This window comes from Scyliorhinus canicula, chromosome 20, assembly GCF_902713615.1.
Source record: "Scyliorhinus canicula chromosome 20, sScyCan1.1, whole genome shotgun sequence".
Classification (NCBI taxonomy): domain Eukaryota; kingdom Metazoa; phylum Chordata; class Chondrichthyes; order Carcharhiniformes; family Scyliorhinidae; genus Scyliorhinus; species Scyliorhinus canicula.
Genome location: NC_052165.1, coordinates 86008482 through 86031217, shown reverse-complemented (window position 1 = coordinate 86031217; position 22736 = coordinate 86008482). Strand labels below are relative to the sequence as shown.

The window sequence follows — 22736 nt, the reverse complement described above, 5'->3', positions numbered from 1 at the left end:
GCAAATGCCTGCACTCAAAGTATCGTCTTGCATCTTTGACTTTGTCGAAATACATGTTCCGGGAACCTAACTCTTCATTCACCTGAGGAAGGAGCAGTGCTCCGAAAGTTAGTGATTTGAAAGAAACCTGTCGGACTTTAACCTGGTGTCGTAAGACATTTTACTGTAGTTTAATAATAGTTTAATAATATGATTTCTATATTAGGAGGGAAATATTAATTATGCGAAGCAACATTTCATATGAGGCGACTCTTGATTTGGGACAGATAATGGACAAGCATTAAATTCGCACTGCTCCTCTACCCAAGCTCCTTTTGCCCTTCCCAACCCCCTCCCTTATGCTGTATCCTCTCCATTGACGACAAACCCCACTCTCTGACCTCAATTCTTTATTCCCACCCAAGCCTCCACCCTTCCCATTCTCTCTGACACACACACACACACACCTACCCTCCCCACACACACACACACCTAACACACCTACCCTCCCAACACACACGCGCACACACATACAGACACCTACCCTACCCACACACACACACACCTACCCTCCCCACAGACACACACCTACCCATCACACACACACACACGCACCTACCCTCCCGACACACACACACCTACACTGCCACACACACAAAAACACACACCTACCTCTCACCACACACACCTACACTCCCACACACACACCTACCCTCCCCACACACGCACACTTACCCTCCCCACAGACACACACCTACCCTCCCCACACACACACCTACACTCCCACACACACACATACACACCTACACTCCCACACACACACCTACCCCCTCGCCACACACACACCTACACTCCCACACACACACAAACACATACCCTCCCGACACACACACACACACACATACACTCCCACAGACACACATGCACACCTACCCCCTAGCCACACACACACACCTACACTCCCACACACACACACACCGACCGACCCTCCCCACACACACACACACACACACACAACTACCCTCCCATACACACACACACACACACACACCTACCCTCCCCACACACACACAGACACCTACCCTCCCCACACACACACCAACGCGCCCCACACACACGCACACCTACCCTCCTCGCACACACAGACACATCGACCCGACCGACACACACACACCAAACCTCCCCACACACACACACACGTACCCTCCCCACACACACTAGCACTCCTACCATCCCCCCCCCACACACACACACACACGTACCCTCCCTACACAAACACACCAACGCACCCCACACACACGCACACCTACCCTCCCCACACACACACACATCGACCCGACCGACACACACCTACTCTCCACACACACACACACCAAACCTCCCCACACACACCTACCATCCCCCACACACCTACCCTCACCACACAACTACCCTCCCCACACACACACACACACACCTACCCTCCCCCCCCCACACACACACACACACACACTCCTACCCTCCCCCCCACACACACACACACACCTACCCTCCCCCCACACACACACACACACTCCTACCCTCCCCCCCCACACACACACACACCTACCCTCCCAACACACACACACCTACCCTACCCCCACGCACACATACACACATACCCTCTCAATACACACACCTACCCTCTCCACACACACACACCCTCCCCACATAAACACCTACCCTCCCCACACACAAGCACCTACACTCCCACACACACATACACACCTACACTCCCACACACACATACACACCTACCCCCTTGCCACACACACACCTACACTCCCACACACACACACACAAACACATACCCTCCCGACACACACACACACACACACACACATACACTCCCACAGACACACATGCACACCTACCCCCTAGCCACACACACACACCTACACTCCCACACACACACACCGACCCTCCCCACACACACACACACACACACAACTACCCTCCCATACACACACACACACACACCTACCCTCCCCACACACACACAGACACCTACCCTCCCACACACACACCAACGCGCCCCACACACACGCACACCTACCCTCCCCGCACACACAGACACATCGACCCGACCGACACACACACACCAAACCTCCCCACACACACACACGTACCCTCCCCACACACACTAGCACTCCTACCATCCCCCCCCCCACACACACACACACGTACCCTCCCTACACACACACACCAACGTGCCCCACACACACGCACACCTACCCTCCCACACACACATCGACCCGACCGACACACACCTACGGTCCCCACACACACATACTCTCCACACACACACACACCAAACCTCCACACACACACCTACCATCCCCCACACACCTACCCTCACCACACAACTACCCTCCCCACACACACACACACACACCTACCCTCCCCCCCCCACACACACACACACACACACACCTACCCTCCCCCCCCCACACACACACACACACTCCTACCCTCCCCCCCCACACACACACACCTACCCTCCCAACACACACACACACCTACCCTACCCCCACACACACAAACACACGTACCCTCTCGAGACACACACCTACCCTCTCCACACACACACACTCCCCACATAAACACCTACCCTCCCCACACACAAGCACCCTCCCCATACACACACCTACACTCCCCACACATACACACCTACCCTCCCCACTCACAAACACACCTACACTCCCCACACTCACACACACATACCCTCGCCACACACACACCTACCCTCCCCACACACACAGCTACCCTCCCCACACACACACACACACTCATCACATACACACCTACCCTCCCCACACTCACACACACGCTCCCCACATACACACACCTACCCTCCCACACACACACACCTACCCTCCCCACACACACATGCACCTGCCCTCCCACACACACACACACCCCTACCCTCCCCACACTCACACCTACCCTCCCCTCACACACACACCTACCCTCCCCACACACACACCTACCCTCCCCACACACACACACCAACCCTCCCACACACACACACCTACCGTCCCCACACACACACCTACCCTCCGAAACACACACACACTCCTACCCTCCCACACACACACACACACACACACACACCTACCCTCCCACACACACACACACACCTACCCTCACACACACACACACACACACATAGGCTCCCCACATACACACACCTACCGTCCCCACACACACACACCGACCCTCCCCACACACACACCTACCCTCCCCACACACACACACACCTACCCTCCCCACACACACAGACGCCGACCCTCCACACACACACACACGCTCCGCACATACACACACCTACCCTCCCACACACACACACCTACCCTCCACACACACACACACACACCTACCCTCCCCCAACACACATACCTACCCTCCCCACTCACACACACACCTTCCCTTCCCACACACACACACCTACCCTCCCACACACACACACCTACCCTCCCCACATATACACACACCTCCCCCCCAACACACACTCTCCTACCCTCCCACACACACACCCCTACCCTCCCCACACTCACACCTCCCCTCCCCTCACACACACACCTACCCTCCCCACACACACACACACACCGACCCTCCCCACACACACACCTACCCTCCCACACACAACTACCCTCCCCACACACACACCCCTACCATCCCCACACACACAGCTACCCTCCCACACACACACACACACACCCTCCCCACATACACACACCTACCCTCCCCACACACACACACCTACCCTCCCCATACTCACACACACATACACTCGCCACACAAACCTACCCTCCCCACACACACACACCTACCTTCCCCACACACACACACCTATCCTACCGACACACACACTCCTACCCTCCCCAAACACACAAACCTACCCTCCCCACACACACACAACTCCCTTCCACACACACAAACACACCTACCCTCCCCAGACACACACACACCTACCCTCCCGACACACACACACCTACCCTCCCCACATACACATCTACCCTCCCCACACACACACACACACGCTCCCCACATACACACAACTACCCTCCCCACACACACACACACACCTACCCTCCCCACACACACCTACCCTCCCCAGACACACACACACACCTACCCTCCCGACTCTCACACACACCTACCCTCCCCACACACACACGCACCTACCCTCTCCACACACACACCTACCCTTCCGACACACACACACCTACCCTCCCGACACACACACACACACACACACCTCCCCCCCAACACACACCTACCCTCCCCACACACACACACCTATCCTCCCGACACACACACACCTACCCTCCCCACACACACACAGCTACCCTCCCCACACACACACACTCATCACATACACACACCTACCCTCCCCACACACACACACACACCTACCCTCCCCACACACACACACACACCTTCCCTCCCCAGACACACACACACCTACCCTCCCGACACACACACACACCTACCCTCCCCACACACACACACTCATCACATACACACACCTACCCTCCCCACACACACACACAGCTACTCTCCCCACACTCACACACACGCTCCCCACATACACACACCTACCCTCCCCACACACACACATACCTACCCTCCGCACACACACACACACTCCTACCCTCCCCACACACACACAGCAACCCTCCCCACATTCACACACACCTACCCTCCCCACACACACACACAGCTACTCTCCCCACAGTCACACACACGCTCCCCACATACACACACCTACCCTCCCCACACATACACACACCGACCATCCCGACACACACACATCTCCCCTCCCCACACACACACGCAACTGCCCTCCCACACACTCACACCCTTACCCTCCCCACACTCACACCTACCCTCCCCTCACACACACACCTACCCTCCCCACACACACACCTACCCTCCCCACACACACACATCAACCCTCCCACACACACACACCTACCGTCCCCACACACACACACACCTACCCTCCGACACACACACACACTCCTACCCTCCCACACACACACACACCTACCCTCCCACACACACACACACCTACCCTCACACACACACACACACACACACACACAGGCTCCCCACATACACACACCTACCGTCCCCACACACACACACCTACCCTCCCCACACACACACCTACCCTCCCCACACACACACCTACCCTCCACACACACACTCACACACCTACCCTACCCCCACACACACACACACACACCTACACTCCCCACACACACACCTACCCTCCCCACACACACGCACCTACCCTCCCCACATAAACACACACCTACCCTCCCCACACACAAACACAACTACCCTCCCCCCACACAGACAGACACACACACCTACCTTCCACGCACACACACACACACACACCTACCCTCCCCACACACACACCTACCTTACCCCCCCACACACACACCAACCCTCTCGACACACACACAACTAATCTCTCCACACACACACACCCTCCCCACATAAACACCTACCCTCCCCACACACACAAGCACCCTCCCCATACACACACCTACACTCCCCACACACACACACCTACCCACCCCACTCACAAACACACCTACCCTCCCCACACACACACCCCTACCCTCCCCACACACACACAGCTACCTTCCCCACACACACACACACACCCTCCCCACATACACACACCTACCCTCCCCACACACACACACACCTACCCTCCCCATACTCACACACACATACCCTCCACTCACACACACAGCTACCCTCCCCACACACACACACCTACCCTCCCCACACACACACACATATCCTCCCGACACACACACTCCTACCCTCCCCAAACACACACACCTACCCTCCCCACACACACCAGCTACCTTCCCCACACACACACACACACACGCTCCCCGCATACACACACCTCCCTTCCACACACACACACACACCTTCCCTCCCCACACACACACACACACCTACCCTCCCCAGACACACACACACCTACCCTCCCGACACACACACACACCTACCCTCCCCACACACACAGCTACCCTCCCCACACACACACACACGCTCCCCACATACACACACCTACCCTCCCCACACACACCTACCCTCCCCACACACACCTTCCCTCCCACCAGACACCCACCACACCTACCCTCTCCACACACACACCCTACCCTCCCCACACACACACCTACCCTCCCCACACACCCACCTACCCTCCCCACACACACCTACCCTCCCACACTCACACCTACACTCCGCACACACACACACACCTACCCTCCCCACACACACACACACCTACCCTCCCCACACACACACACCTACCCTCCCCACACGCACACACACCTACCCTCCCACACACATACACACACCTACCCTCCCCACACACACACACACCCTCCCCACATTCACACACCTACCCTCCCCACACACACACCTACCCTCCCCATACACACACCTACCCTCCCCACACACCCCTACCCTCCCCGCACGCCCACGCCTACCCTCCCGACACACACACACACCTCCCCCCGACACACACCTACCCTCCCTCACATTCACCTACCCACACATTCACCTAAACACACACACACACCTACCCACAAACACCAACTACCTACACATCTATCCACACCCACCTACCTACCCTTACACACACACACATCTACCTACACACGTACACACACAAACCTATCTACCCATACACATGATGTGGAGATTCCGGCGTTGGACTGGGGTGGGCACAGTAAGAAGCCTTACAACACCAGGTTAAAGTCCAACAGGTTTGTTTCAAACACGAGATTTCGGAGCGCAGCTCCTTCCTCAGGTGAATGGAGAGGTATGTTCCAGAAACATATATATAGACAAAGTCAAAAATGCAAGACGATACTTTGAATGCAAGTCTTTACAGGTCCAGACGCAGCCACTGAGGAGAGGGTTAATCACAGGTGAAAGAGGTGTGAATTGTCTCAAGCCAGGACAGTTGGTAGGAGTTTGCAAGCCCAGGCCAGATGGTGGGGGATGAATGTAATGCGACATGAATCCCAGGTCCGGTTGACGCTGCACTCATTTGTGCGGAACTTGGCCATAAGTTTTTGCTCGGCAATTCTGCGTTGTCGGGCGTCCTGGAGGCCACCTTGTAGAACGCTTACCCGAAGATCAGAGGCTGAATGCCCTTGACTGCTGAAGTGTTCCCCGACTGGAAGGGAACATTCCTGCCTGGCATTTGTCATGCGATGTCCGTTCATCTGTCTCCATGGTCTTGCCAATGTACCACGCTTCGGGACATCCTTTCCTGCAGCATATGAGGTAGACAACATTGGCCGAGTCGCCCGAGTATGTACCGCGTAACTGGTGGGTGGTGTTCTCATGTGTAATGGTGGTATCCATGTCGATGATCTGGCATGTCTTGCAGAGTTTACCATGGCAGGGTTGTGTAGTGTCATGGTCGCTGTTCTGAAGGCTGGGTAGTTTGCTGCAAACAATGGTTTTTTTGAGGTTGCGCAGTTGTTTGAAGGCCAGTTGTGGGAGTGTGGGGATGGCCTTGGCAAGATGTTCATCTTCATCGATGACGTGTTGAAGGCTCGAAGATGTTGTTTTTTTCTCCGCTCCCAGGAAGTACTGGACGACGAAGAGTACTGTGTCGGTTGTGTCCCGTGTTTGTCTTCTGAGGAGGTCGGTGCGGTTTTTGCCGTGGCGCGTTGGAACTGTCAATGAGTCGAGTGCCATATCCCATTCGTACGAGGGCATCGTTCAGCATCTGTAGATGTTTGTTATGCTCCTCCTCGTTTGAGCAGATCCTGTGTATATGGAGGGCTTGTCCATAGGGGATGGCTTCTTTAATGTGTTTAGGGTGGAAGCTGGAGAAGTGGAGCATCGTGAGGTTATCCGTGGGCTTGTGGTAAAGCAAAGGTCTGAGGTGACCGCCCCTGATGGAGATGAGTGTGTCCTAGAATGCAACCAATTCTGGAGAGTAGTCCATGGTCAGTCTGATGGTGGGATGGAACTTATTGATGTCATCATGTAGTCGTTTCAGTGATTCTTCGCTGTGGGTCCAAAGCAAAAATATGTCATCGATGTATCTGGTGTATAACGTCGGTTGAAGGTCCTGTGCGGTGAGGAGGTCTTGTTCAAATGTGTGCATGAAGATGTTGGCATATTGAGGTGCGAAATTTGTCCCCATGGCTGTTCCGTGAGTCTGGATGAATAACTTGTTGTTGAAGGTGAAGATGTTGTGATCCAGAATGAAGCAGATGAGTTGCAGAATTGCATCTGGAGATTGGCAGATGTCAGTGTTGAGGACTGAGGCTGTTGCAGCAATGCCGTCGTCATGGGGGATGCTGGTGTGGAGTGCCGAGACATCCATTGTGACGAGGAATGTTCCTGTTTCAACTGTTCCACGGGTGCTGGGTTTCTGTAAAGTAAGAGGGGATGGAGGCTAGGACAGTTGCATGCTCCTCCTGCAGGATGTGGGTGGTGAGGGATACCACTGGTGTCCACGCTGACTATACCTGCGGGAAGTGCATCCAACTCCAGCTCCTCAGGACTTCCGGTTGCGGCTATGACCAGCTAAGTCGCACGTTTGGCTGCTCCTGCTACAAAGGTGTTTTCGGGCCGATTGGAGGGCCCCAACGGCGCTGTAAGGACAAATCCCGGTGGGGGAAGGCTCCCTGAAGAGAACTAGACCGACTTTATGGTCGGTACCCGGAGTGGGGTGGTAAAGAAAGCAACAGCAGCTCCCAAAAAAAAGCGGGGGAAGAAGACCAAAATGGCGGCCGGTGGCCCACCCGAGGAATGGAGGAAATGGGCGGAGGAGCAGCAGGCCGCTCTCCTGCGCTTCTTTACGGAGCTGAAAATGGAGCTCTTGGAGTCAATGAATGCGACGACCACCAGGCTGATGGGAGCCCAGGCGACCCAAGAGGCGTCGATTCGGGAGCTGCAGCAGGAGATGACTGCGAGGGAGGAGGAGGCCACGGTCCTCGTGGGAAAGGTAGAGGTGCACGAGGCACTCCACCTGAAATGGCAGAGCCGTTTTGAGGAGCTGGATACCCGAATGAGGCGGAAGAACCTGAGGATCTTGGGCCTGGCAGAAGGCCTGGAGGGGTCAGACCTCCCGGGATATGTAGCAGAAATGCTGAGCTCCCTGATGGGGGCAGGGGCCGTCCCTTCGCCCCTGGAGCTGGAAGAGGCCTACAGGGTCATGGCTAGGAGATCAAGAGCAAATGAGCCCCCGAGGGCGGTGCTGGTGCGGTTCCAGCGATTCAGCGACCGTGAGAGAGTGCTGGAGTGGGCCAAGAGGGAAAGGAGCAGCAAGTGGGAGAATTCGACGGTGAGGGTCTACCAGGACTGGAGTGCGGAGGTGGCAAAGCGGCGGGCCCGGTACAACCGGACGAAGGCGGTGCTACATGTAAAACGGATCAGGTTCGGAATGCTGCAGCCAGCGCGCTTGTGGGTCACCTACAGGAACCAACACCACTATTTTGAGTCCCCAGAGGAGGCGTGGGCCTTTGTACAGGAAGAGAAACTGGACTCGAATTAGACCCAGGGGATACTTGGCGGCCGTAGCCGCTCGGGTACTTTCAGCTGAATTCTTTGTTTGGATTTTGAACTCTTGCTGTGGTTTTTCTTCTGATGTTTTTTCCCCCCTTTGCCAACTTCCCTTAGTTATTGTTATTGTGGTTATTCATGGTTATTTATGGTTATTTCTGCTGTTTGGTAGAGGGCGACTGTTAAGTACATTGTTATTTGTTATCTATCTGTTATTTATAATGTTAAGTTGGGGAGGCGGGACGGGGGGGAGAGCAGATCGGGGATATGGGCTCCTAGGGGGGGTTCTTTACAGGCATGGACGGGGACGGGGGTGGAACTGAAGATGGCGGGGTGGGGTGTGGCAGGGCGGAAAGCGCGGGCTTTCCTCTGTTTTCCCGCGCGCGGGGCAGAGGAGGGGGGAGGGGAGGAGTGCGGGGCGTGGCTAGCAATGGCGACCTTTCCCGCGCTGGAGCGGGGCCAGGGAGGAGTGGCAAGGGGGGGGAGGCCCCCCCCCCCCCCCCCCCGAGCCGGGGGGAGTCGGAGTGTGGCAGGAGCAGCCGGGTCAGCGTGAACCAGCTGACTTACGGGAGTACGATGGAGGGTACATCGCGGCTAGGAGGGGTCCTAGCCTGGGGGGGGGGGGGGGGGGGGGGGGGTTAGGGTTACTGCTGAAAAGACCAGAAACGGGAAGTGGAGGACTGGAGAGGTGGGGGGAGGGGGACATCGCCATGGGGAGCGGGTCAGAAGGGGAGGGTCGACCCGGGGCGAGCAGGGAACAGGACATGGCTAATCGGCAGGGGAAGGGGGCGGGTCGTCCCGCGACCCGGCTGATCACTTGGAACGTGAGGGGGCTGAATGGGCCGGTCAAGAGATCAAGGGTATTCTCACACCTGAAGGGACTGAAGGCTGATGTAGCAATAGAACATAGAACATAGAACAGTACAGCACAGAACAGGCCCTTCGGCCCTCAATGTTGTGCCGAGCCATGATCACCCTACTCAAACCCACATATCCACCCTATACCCGTAACCCAACAACCCCCCCCCTTAACCTTACTTTTTTTTATTAGGACACTACGGGCAATTTAGCATGGCCAATCCACCTAACCCGCACATCTTTGGACTGTGGGAGGAAACCGGAGCACCCGGAGGAAACCCACGCACACAGGGGGAGGACGTGCAGACTCCACACAGACAGTGACCCAGCCGGGAATCGAACCTGGGACCCTGGAGCTGTGAAGCATTTATGCTAACCACCATGCCACCATGCTACCCTGCTGCCCCTTAGGAGACCCATTTGAAGGTAGTGGACCAGGTTCGCCTGAGAAGGGGGTGGGTGGGACAGGTGTTCCACTCTGGATTGGACGCAAAGAACCGGGGGGTGGCGATTCTGGTGGGAAAGAGGGTGTCGTTCGTGGCGGAGGAGGTGGTGGCGGATAAGGAGGGTAGGTATGTGATGGTGAAGGGTAAGCTGCAGGGGGAGAAAGTGGTGATGGTCAACGTATATGCCCCGAACTGGGATGACGCGGGTTTTATGAGGCGCCTATTGGGCCTCATTCCGGGACTGGAGGCAGGGGGCTTGATCATGGGGGGGGACTTTAACACAGTGCTGGACCCCGGGCTAGACAGATCGGGCTCAAGGACCAATAGGAGGCCGGCAGCGGCAGAAGTGCTGAGGGGGTACATGGAGCAGATGGGAGGAGTAGACCCATGGAGGTTTGGTAGGCCGAGGGCGAGGGAGTATTCCTTTTTCTCCCACGTCCATAGAGTGTACTCCAGAATCGATTTCTTCGTGTTGAGCAGGGGGCTGATCCCGAGGGTACGGGAAGCTGAGTACTCGGCCATTGCGATCTCTGATCATGCACCACATTGGGTGGATGTGGAAATGGGGGAGGCGCGGGACCAGCGCCCGCTGTGGCGGCTGGATGTGGGGCTGTTAGCGGACGACGAGGTGTGTAAAAGGGTCCGGAAGAGCATTGAGAGCTATCTGGACTTGAATGACACGGGTGAGGTGCAGGTGGGGATGGTCTGGGAGGCCCTGAAGGCAGTGATCAGGGGAGAGCTGATCTCCATAAGGGCGCACAGAGAAAGAAAGGAGAGGCAGGAGAGGGAGAGGCTGGTGGGGGAGCTATTGGAAGTGGATAGGAGATATGCGGAGGCACCAGAGGAGGGGCTGCTGGGAGAACGGCGCAGCCTGCAGGTCAAGTTCGACCTGCTGACCACCAGGAAGGCAGAGACGCAGTGGAGAAGGGCACAGGGCGCGGTCTATGAGTATGGGGAAAAGGCGAGCAGGATGCTGGCACACCAGCTTCGCAAACGAGATGCGGCTAGGGAGATTGGGGGAGTGAAGGAGAGGGGCGGGAAGGTAGTGCAGAAGGGGCAAGAAGTGAATGGGGTCTTCAGGGATTTTTACAAGGAGTTGTATCGGTCTGAGCCGCCGACGAGGAGAGGGGGAATGGAGGACTTCCTAAATAAATTGAGGTTCCCAAGGGTCCAGGAGGGGCTGGTAGAAGGGCTGGGGGCGCCAATAGGGCTAGAGGAGCTAGTCAAGGGAATAGGTCAGATGCAAGCGGGGAAGGCGCCGGGGCCAGATGGGTTCCCGGTGGAATTCTACAAGAAAAATGTGGACTTGGTGGGACCGGTACTGGTACGAGCCTTTAATGAGGCGCGAGAGGGGGGGGTTCTGCCCCCGACAATGTCGCAGGCTCTGATCTCCCTGATATTGAAGCGGGATAAAGACCCCGTGCAGTGCGGGTCCTACAGGCCTATCTCGCTTCTGAACGTGGATGCCAAGTTGCTGGCAAAGATCCTGGCAGCTAGAATAGAGGATTGTGTGCCAGGGGTAATCCATGAGGACCAGACAGGGTTCGTGAAGGGGCGGCAGCTCAACACGAACGTGCGGAGATTGCTGAATGTAATTATGATGCCGGCAGTGGAGGGGGAGGCTGAGATAGTGGTAGCGCTGGACGCGGAGAAGACATTCGATAGGGTGGAGTGGGAATACCTGTGGGAGACGTTGGATCGGTTTGGGTTTGGGGAAGGGTTTATTAAGTGGGTGAAGTTGCTCTACTCGGCCCCGACGGCGAGTGTAGTGACAAACGGGAGGAGGTCGGAGTATTTCGGGCTCCACCGAGGGACCAGGCAGGGATGTCCCCTATCCCCCCTACTTTTCGCACTGGCGATTGAACCGTTGGCGATGGCACTGAGGGGTTCAGGGGGGTGGAGAGGACTGACTAGGGGAGGGGAGGAACATCGAGTATCGCTGTATGCGGATGATCTACTGCTGTACGTGGCAGACCCAGAAGGGGGAATGCCGGAGATAATGGAACTATTAGCAGAGTTTGGGGACTTTTCGGGGTACAAACTAAATTTGGGCAAAAGCGAGGTTTTTGTGATACACCCGGGGGATCAGGGAGAGGGTATTGGGAGACTCCCCTTCAAGCGAGCAGGAAAGAGCTTTAGGTACTTAGGGGTGCAGGTGGCAAGGAACTGGGGGACCCTCCACAAGTTGAACTTTTCCAGGCTGGTGGAACAGATGGAGGAGGAATTTAAGAGGTGGGACATGGTACCGTTGTCGCTGGCGGGGAGGGTGCAGTCAATCAAAATGACGGTCCTCCCAAGGTTCTTGTTTTTATTTCAGTGCTTGCCCATCTTCCTCCCTAGGGCCTTCTTCAAAAAGGTGACGAGTAGCATCATGAGCTACGTGTGGGCGCATGGCACCCCAAGGGTGAGAAGGGTCTTTTTGGAGCGGAGTAGGGATAGTGGAGGGCTGGCACTACCCAATCTCTCGGGGTATTACTGGGCGGCAAATGTGTCAATGGTGCGCAAGTGGATGATGGAAGGGGAGGGGGCAGCTTGGAAACGAATGGAGAGGGCGTCCTGTGGCAACACAAGCCTGGGGGCCCTAGTAACGGCACCATGGCCGCTCCCCCCCACGAGGTACACCACGAGCCCGGTGGTGGCGGCCACCCTCAAGATATGGGGGCAGTGGAGGCGACACAGGGGGGAAATGGGAGGTCTGTTGGCGGCGCCAATAAGAGGGAACCATAGATTCATCCCGGGGAACATCGACGGGGGATTTCAGAGCTGGTACAGGGTGGGCATACGGCAGCTGAAGGACCTGTTTATAGAGGGGAGGTTTGCGAGCCTGGGAGGGCTGGAGGAGAAGTTTGAGCTCCCCCCGGGAAACATGTTCAGATATTTACAAGTGAAGGCATTTGCTAGGCGGCAGGTGGAGGGGTTCCCCCTGCTCCCCAGTAAGGGGGCGAGTGATAGGGTGCTCTCGGGGGTCTGGGTCGGAGGGGGGAAGATATCAGACATCTACAAGATAATGCAGGAGGCGGAAGAAGCATTAGGGGAGGAGCTGAAAGCCAAGTGGGAAGGGGAGCTGGGAGAGCAGATAGAAGACGGGACGTGGGCGGATGCACTGGAGAAGGTCAATTCTTCCTCCTCGTGTGCGAGGCTGAGCCTCATTCAATTTAAGGTGCTGCATAGAGCTCACATGACGGGGACAAGGATGAGCCGGTTCTTTGGGGGTGAGGACAGGTGTGTCAGATGTCTGGGAAGCCCAGCGAACCATGTGCATATGTTCTGGGCATGTCCGGTGCTGGAAGGGTTCTGGAAGGGGGTGGCAAGGACGGTGTCGAAGGTGGTGGGGTCCAGGGTCAAACCAGGATGGGGGCTTGCGATCTTTGGGGTCGGGGTAGAACCGGGGGTACAGGAGGCTAGGGAGGCCGGAATACTGGCCTTTGCGTCCCTAGTGGCTCGCCGAAGGATATTAATTCAATGGAAGGACGCGAGGCCTCCAAGCGTTGAAACTTGGATTAACGATATGGCTAGCTATATTCAGCTAGAAAGGATCAAATTTGCCCTGAGAGGGTCGGTACAGGGATTCTCTAGGCGGTGGCAACCTTTCCTTGACTTTTTAGATCAGAGATAGACGTTCGGGGTCGTGGCAGCAGCAACCCGGGGGGGGGGGGGAAGGGGAGGGAGGGGGGGGAGGGGAGGGAGGGGGGGAGGGGAGGTGGGGGGGCAGCAAGGGTCGTAAGGGGACATGCACGACTGTAACGCGGGCAAGTCTGCTCGCTGCTCATGTCTGAAACTGTAGGCTGCCTTGTTTGTTAAGTTGTTGCTTGGGGGGGGGGGGAGGACTGGTGCGCGCGAGAGGGCGGGCGAGGGAGGGATATTTGCCTAGAGGGATTGTGTTGTAAATAATTTAAAAATTAGTAGGGGTAAATGTCTGTATGGAAAAACTCTTTCAATAAAAATTATTTAAAAAAAAAAACTCCAGCTCCTCAGTTAGGGAACTGGAGCTGGAGCTGGATGAACTTCGGATCATCCGGTAGGCAGAGGGGGTTATCGAGAAGAATTACAGGGAGGTAGCCACACCCAAGGTACTGGACAAGAGTAGCTGGGTTACAGTCAGGGAAAAGAAAACTAACAGGCAGACAGTGCAGGGATCCCTCGTGGCTGTTCCCCTTCAAAACAAGTATATTGTTTTGGATGCTGTTGGGGGGGATGACCTACCGGGGGAAGGCCCTAGCAGCCAGGTCTCTGGCACTGGGTCTGGCTCTGGGGCTCAGAAGGGAAGGGGGAGCATAGAAAAGCAATAGTAATAGGAGATTCAATGGTTAGGGCAATAGATAGGAGATTCTGTTGTCGCGAGCGAGACTCCCGGAAAGAATGTTGCCTCCCGGGTGCCAGGGCCAGGGATGTCTCGGATCGTGTCTTCAGGATCCTGAAGGGAGAGGGTGAGCAGCCAGAAGTCGTGGTGCACATTGGTACCAACGACGTAGGTAGGAAAAGGGGTATGGAGGTAATAAACAAGTTTAGGGAGTTAGGCCGGAAGATAAAAGCCAGGACGGACAAGAGTTGTCATCTCTGGTTTGTTGCCGGTGCCACGTGATAGCGAGGCTGGGAATAGGGAGAGAGTGCAGTTGAACACATGGCTGCAGGAATGGTGTAGGAGGGAGGGATTCAGGTATTTGGATAATTGGAGCAGATTCTGGGGAAGGTGGAACCTGTACAAGAAGGACAATAAGGTGGGTGAACTTAAGGCATGGATCGGTACTTGGGACTGCGATGTGGTGGCCATCACGGAAACTTGGATAGAAGAGGGGCAGAAATGGTTGTTGGAGGTCCCTGGTTATAGATGTTTCAACAAGATTAGGGAGGATGGTAAAAGAGGTGGGGGGGGTGGCATTGCTAATTAGAGATAGTATAACAGCTGCAGAAAGGCAGTTCGAGGGGGATCTGCCTACTGAGGTAATATGGGTTGAAGTCAGAAATAGGAAAGGAGCAGTCACCTTGTTGGGAGTTTTCTATAGGCCCCCCAATAGCAGCAGAGATGTGGAGGAACAGATTGGGAAACAGATTTTGGAAAGGTGCAGAAGTCACAGGATAGTAGTCATGGGAGACTTCAACTTCCCAAACATTGAGTGGAAACTCTTTAGATCAAATAGTTTGGATGGGGTAGTGTTTGTGCAGTGTGTCCAGGAAGCTTTTCTAACACAGTATGTAGGTTGTCCGACCAGAGGGGAGGCCATATTGGATTTGGTACTTGGTAATGAACCAGGGCAGGTGATAGATTTGTTAGTGCGGGAGCATTTTGGAGGTACTGACCATAATTCTGTGACTTTCACTTTAGTAATGGAGAGGGATAGGTGTGTGCAACAGGGCAAGGTTTACAATTGGGGGAAGGGTAAATACAATGCTGTCAGACAAGAATTGAAATACATAAGTTGGGAACATAGGCTGTCAGGGAAGGACACAAGTGAAATGTGGAACTTGTTCAAGGAACAGGTATTGCGTGTTTTTGATATGTATGTCCCTGTCAGGCAGGGAAGAGATGGTAGAGTGATGGAACCATGGTTGACAAGAAAGGTTGAATGTCTTTTTAAGAGGAAGAAGGAGACTTATGTCTCCTTCTGAGGAAACAAGGTTCAGACAGGGCGCTGGGGGGGATACACGATAGACAGGAGGGAACTGAAGAAAGGGATTAGGAGAGCTAAGAGAGGGCATGAAAAATGAGAAATATGAGAATGACTAGAGCAAGGGTAGGTCTGATCAAGGACAGTAGCGGGAGATTGTGTATTGAGTCTGAAGAGATAGGAGGGGTCTTGAACAAGTATATTTTTTCAGTATTTACAAACGAGAGGGGCCATATTGTTGGAGAGGACAGTGTGAAACAGCTGGTAAGCTCGAGGAGATACTTGTTAAGAAGGAAGATATGTTGGGCGTTTTGAAAAACTTGAGGATAGACAAGTCCCCCGGGCCTGACGGGATATATCCAAGGATTCTATGGGAAGCAAGAAATGAAATTGCAGAGCCGTTGGCAATGATCTTTTTGTCCTCGCTGTAAACAGGGGTGGTACCAGAGGATTGGAGAGTGGCGAATGTCGTGCCCCTGTTCAAAAAAGGGAATAGGGATAACCCTGGGAATTACAGGCCAGTTAGTCTTACTTCGGTGGTAGGCAAAGTAATGGAAAGGGTACTGAGGGATAGTATTTCTGAGCATCTGGAAAGACACTGCTTGATTAGGGATAGTCAGCACGGATTTGTGAGGGGTAGGTCTTGCCTTACAAGTCTTATTGACTTCTTTGAGGAGGTGGATGAAGATAAAGCAGTGGATGTAGTGTACATGGATTTTAGTAAGGCATTTGATAAGGTTCCCCATGGTAGGCTTATGCAGAAAGTAAGGAGGCATGGAATAGTGGGAAATGTGGCCAGTTGGATAACGGACTGGCTAACCGATAGAAGTCAGAGAGTGGTGGTGGATGGCAAATATTCAGCCTGGAGCCCAGTTACCAGTGGCGTACCGCTGGGATCAGTTCTGGGTCCTCTGCTGTTTGTGATTTTCATTAACGACTTGGATGAAGGAGTTGAGGGGTGGGTCAGTAAATTTACATAGAATTTACAGCGCAGAAGGAGGCCATTCGGCCCGTCGTGTCTGCACCGGCTCCCGGAAAGAGCACCCCACCCAAGGTTAACACTTCCACCCTATCCCCATAACCCAGCAACCCCACCCAACACCAAGGGCAATTTTGGACACTAAGGGGAATTTTGGACACTAAGGGGAATTTATCATGGCCAATCCACCTAACCTGCACATCTTTGGACTGTGGGAGGAAACCGGAGCACCCGGAGGAAACCCAAGCACACACGGGGAGGATGTGCAGACAGTGACCCAAGCCGGAATCGAACCTGGGACCCTGGAGCTGTGAAGCGATTGTGCTATCCACAATGCTACCTTGCTGCCCACCTATCATTTGCAGATGATACGAAGATTGGTGGAGTTGTGGATAGTGAGGGGGGCTGTTGTCGGCTTCAAAGAGACATAGATAGGATGCAAAGCTTGGCTGAGACGTGGCAGATGGAGTTTAACCCTGACAAGTGTGAGGTTGTCCATTTTGGAAGGACAAATATGAATGCGGAATATAGGGTTAATGGTAGGGTTCTTGGCAATGTAGAGGAGCAGAGAGATCTTGGGGTCTATGTTCATAGATCTTTGAAAGTTGCCACTCAAGTGGATAGATCTGTGAAGAAGGCCTATGGTGTGCTCGCGTTCATTAGCAGAGGGATTGAATTTAAGAGCCGTGAGGTGATGATGCAGCTGTACAAAACCTTGGTCAGGCCACATTTGGAGTACTGTGTGCAGTTCTGGTCACCTCATTTTAGGAAGGATGTGGAAACTTTGGAAAAGGTGCAAAGGAGATTTACCAGGATGTTGCCTGGAATGGAGAGTCGGTCTTACGAGGAAAGGTTGAGGGTGCTAGGCCTTTTCTCATTAGAACGGAGAAGGATGAGGGGCGACTTGATAGAGGTTTATAAGATGATCAGGGGAATAGATAGAGTAGACAGTCAGAGACTTTTTCCCCGGGTGGAACAAACCATTACAAGGGGACATAAATTTAAGGTAATTGGTGGAACATATAGGGGGGATGTAAGAGGTAGGTTCTTTACCCAGAGAGTAGTGGGGGCATGGAATGCACTGCCTGTGGAAGTAGTTGAGTAGGAAACGTTAGAGACCTTCAAGCGACTATTGGATAGGCGCATGGATTAAGGTAGAATAATGGAGTGTAGATGAATTTCTTTTTAAGGGCAGCACGGTAGCATTGTGGATAGCACAATTGCTTCACAGCTCCAGGGTCCCAGGTTCGATTTCGACTTGGGTCACTGTCTGTGTGGAGTCTGCACATCCTCCCCGTTTGTGCGTGGGTTTCCTCCTGGTACTCCGGTTTCCTCCCACAGTCCTGATGTGCAGGTTGGGTGGATTGGCCATGATAAATTGCCCTTAGTGTCCAAAATTCTATGATTAACCTAGGACAAAAGTTCGGCACAACATCGTGGGCCGAAGGGCCTGTTCTGTGCTGTATTTCTCTATCTCTAAGTGTGTTGTATCGCGACAGAAGCTGGGCGTTCCTTGTACGATAGGTGTAAAGATGTCCTCGATGAAGCCAGAGAGGTTCTCACGCAGGGTCCCATTACCTGATAAGATAGGACGGCCTGGTGTGTTGGCCTTGTGTATTTTCGGGAGACAGTAGAGATCTCCAGTAAGTGGGATGAGAGCAGATAGCTTGCTCTGAAGATCTGGTCCAAGGTCTTGATCAGCCTGTTGAGTTGGCGGGTGTGTTCCTTGGTTGGATCTGCGAGTAACTGTCTGTAATGTTCCTAGTTATTGAGTTGTCGGTATCTTTGCAGTAATCCGTGCTGTTCAGTATGATGCTGGTCCCTCCTTTGCCCATACACACACACACACACCTACCTTGAGATAAACACACCCACCCAGCTATCCACACGCACCCACACAAACGTACCACACACACACACCTACCCACACACACCTCCCGACCCAAGAGACATCTTGACAAATACGTGAATAGGATGGGAATAGAGGGATACAGAATTTGATAATGATGTTACAGTTGGTCTTGAGAGCGTGGATGGCGTTGCGTGTGCTTGGGTGACGTTCAGGGCAGAAACCTATGTCCAAGTTCTGCACACATGAGTAAGGCCGCAACCGGGACCTTGGATTCATGTCTCATTACATTCAGCCCCCACCATCTGGCCTGGACTTGCAAACTCCTACCAACTGTCCTGGCTTGAGACAATTCACACCTCTTTCACCTGTGATTAACCCTCTCCTCAGTGGCTCCGCCTGGACCTGTAGACTTAATTACCTGCAAAGACTCGCATTCAAAGTATCGTCTTGCATCTTTGACTTTGTTTATATGTTCCTGGAACCTACCTCTTCATTCACCTGAGGAAGGAGCAGTGCTCCGAAAGCTAGTGATTCCAAACATACCTGTTCGAAACAACCTGGTGTTGTGAGACTTCTTACTGTACCCATATACACACACACAACTACACACACACACATATCTACCTTGAGACAAACACACCCACCCACCTATACCCACACGCACACACACACAAATCTACCACACACACACCTCCCTACCCACACACAAGAGACATCTTGACAAATATGTGAATGGGATGGGAATAGAGGGATACAAAACCCAGAAGTGCAGAAGGTTTTAGTTTAGTGAGACATCATGGTTAGCACAGGCTTGGAAGGCTGAAGGGCTTGTTACTGCGCTTTGTACCTACCCACACATACAGACACAAACATTCACACACACACCTACCTATGCAAACATATAAACACACAAACACGCGCACGCACACACACGATGAATGTACACCTTGCAAATGATTAATTCAGAGCTGACATACTAACAACCTGTATCTTTGACCACCAGGTAACCAGGACAACACGGACCCACCTACGAAGACGGTAAGCTGAGCTGCTCAATGCCATTGGGGAACTTTGGGATTTGTGTGTATTGCTTCTCAATAAATTCAGACACTTGAATCAGGGGCAAATGGTGAAATTGACTCATTGATTCCCTCACATCCATGTGTTCATTCGGATCATTTCTCTTTCCAACTATCACGTGTGTACGGGGATTCTCAAAACTGTTTCCATATTCAATCATTGGCATTCTGACATTCAGCCATTGACCTCTCCAATAGATGGCATGTAGAGCCTGTGACATATTCAGTGTTTATCTATACAGCAGTGGCCCTATAGAATTTACAGTGCCAAAGGAGGTCATTCGGCCCAATGAGTCTGCATTGGGGAAAATCCCTAGTCGTCATAGTGTGGCGCCTGTTCAGGTACACAGAGGGAGAATTCAGAATGTCCAATTCACCTAAAAAGCATTGGCACGATTCTCCGCTGCCCACGATGGGTCAGAGAATAGCGGGAGGGCTTTCCCGACAATTTTCACGGAATACCGCTCTTCTCCCCCCCCCCCCCCCCCCCCCCGCCTCCGGCCGCCCCCCGACGCAAATCGCTGCTCGCCGTTTTTTATGGCGAACAGCGATTCTCCGCAGGCCGATGCGCCAAATTCCGCAGAGTTTACGGCCGTTTTCACGGCCGTTTTCACGGCCGCGATCACACCTGCTTTCAGCGTTCGTGAAAACGGCCGCAAAGTGCCCGTCCCGGACAACCATGGCATCGATTGGCACGGCCGTAGGGTAGCATGGGCCTGCGATCGGTGGGCACCGATCGCGGGCAGCAGGTCCGATACCCGCGCTCTATTTGTTCTTCCGCTGCCCCGCAGGATCAGTCCGCGGGGCGGCTGAGGGGCATGACGGCCCGTGCATGCGCGGGTTTGACGCGTCTGCGTGATGACGTCATCCGCGCATGCGCGGGTTGGAGCCGTCCAACCAGCGCATGCGCGGCTGACGTCACCGTGCGCATCAGCCGCCGTGACTCTTGGCGGGCGGAGTTAGCGACGTTCGCTAACTCCGCGTTGCCGTGATTCCCCCGGCCCCGATACTAGCCCCGCCCGGGGGGAAGAATCGGGTCCCGGGACGGAGCTCCGAGGCTGGCATGAAACACTGCCAGTTTCACGGCACGCCGGATTTGCGGAGAATTGCGCCCCATATCTAAAGGGACTTGTAGGAGGAAACCGGAGGAAACCGGAGCACCCGGAGGAAACCGGAGCACCCGGAGGAAACCCACGCAGACACAGGAAGAACATGCAGACTTCGCACAAACAATGACCCAGGCTGGGAATCGAACCTGGGACCCTGGCACTCGAAGCAATGGTACTAACCACTGTGCTGCCCTGTCTTTATCTATACTGCAGCCGACCCTTTGGAGCCTGTTATATATTCAGCCTTTATCGACACAGCAGGTGGCCCTATAGATCTTGTGATATATTCAATCTTTATTGACACAGCAGTGACGTTATAGAGCCTGTGATATATTCAGTGTTTATCTAAACAACAGGTGGCCCTGTGGAGAATGTGATATATTCAATATTTATCTATAAAGCAGTTGACTCTATAATGACTGATATATTCAGTCTTTATCTGTACAGCAGTGACCCTATAGAGCCTGTGATATATTCAGTCCTTATTGTAAGGAACATCTTTCCAATCCTTGTTTTCCTGTTTTAAGTCCTGCTTTTCATGCTCGCTCAGAATTACAGACTCTGGGCTGGATTCTCTGCCGGCGGGATGCTCCGTTTTTGCCGGCAGCCCAGGGGTTTCCCTACAGCAAGGGACTATCCCACAATGGGAAACCCGATTGACCAGCCGGCATAACGGAGCATCCTGCCGGCGGGGTGAAACAGAAATGTGGCGCGGCAGGGCAAATAATCCAGCCCCCTATTTTTAAAACTACAGATACTGTATTTGAATCGCCCTCCCCCTCCCCCGCTACATCCTGTATAAAACCGTGAACTGTGAACTGGCTCCTGTAGTAGAGTAACAGCTCTGTACTCTTGTTCTGTTGAATCGAACCTTTTTGCTTTTGATTCAACCTGTTCAGCTTGGTGTGGACTCCTTTACGCACCTTATAATACTGGCAACAAGGAATAAACTCTGGTCTCTGAACATGGCTGCAGCCTTCAGCCTCGATGGCGTCCAAAGGCCCAAGTTCCAGTTGGATTCTTCTCCACCCAGGGATGGCGTGGATTGGTTGGTTGGATCCATTTGTTGCTGCCCGGGAGAGCTAGGACCGCTATGCTGAGCGCATTCACTTCTTCTTTCAATGCCAGTGCTGAGAATGAACGGCAAGTTGGATCACCACCAGGTCCCTGAAACACGGCTTTATACACCCCACATCTTGCATGGCCACCGCCTGCCCTCTTTACGAGTGTTGGATCT

General features: G+C 54.0%; 1 protein-coding gene across 1 annotated transcript in view; it reads left to right on the top strand.

Moving 5' to 3' along the window:
• The window catches only part of LOC119954782 (cytidine and dCMP deaminase domain-containing protein 1-like), a 196371-nt gene that overhangs the window by 7626 nt on the left and 166009 nt on the right, over positions 1-22736 (top strand). The window contains exon 3 of the mRNA XM_038780322.1: positions 20315-20349. Within this exon, the coding sequence (XP_038636250.1) occupies positions 20315-20349 (35 nt within the window). The remainder of the gene's footprint in view (positions 1-20314; positions 20350-22736) is intronic.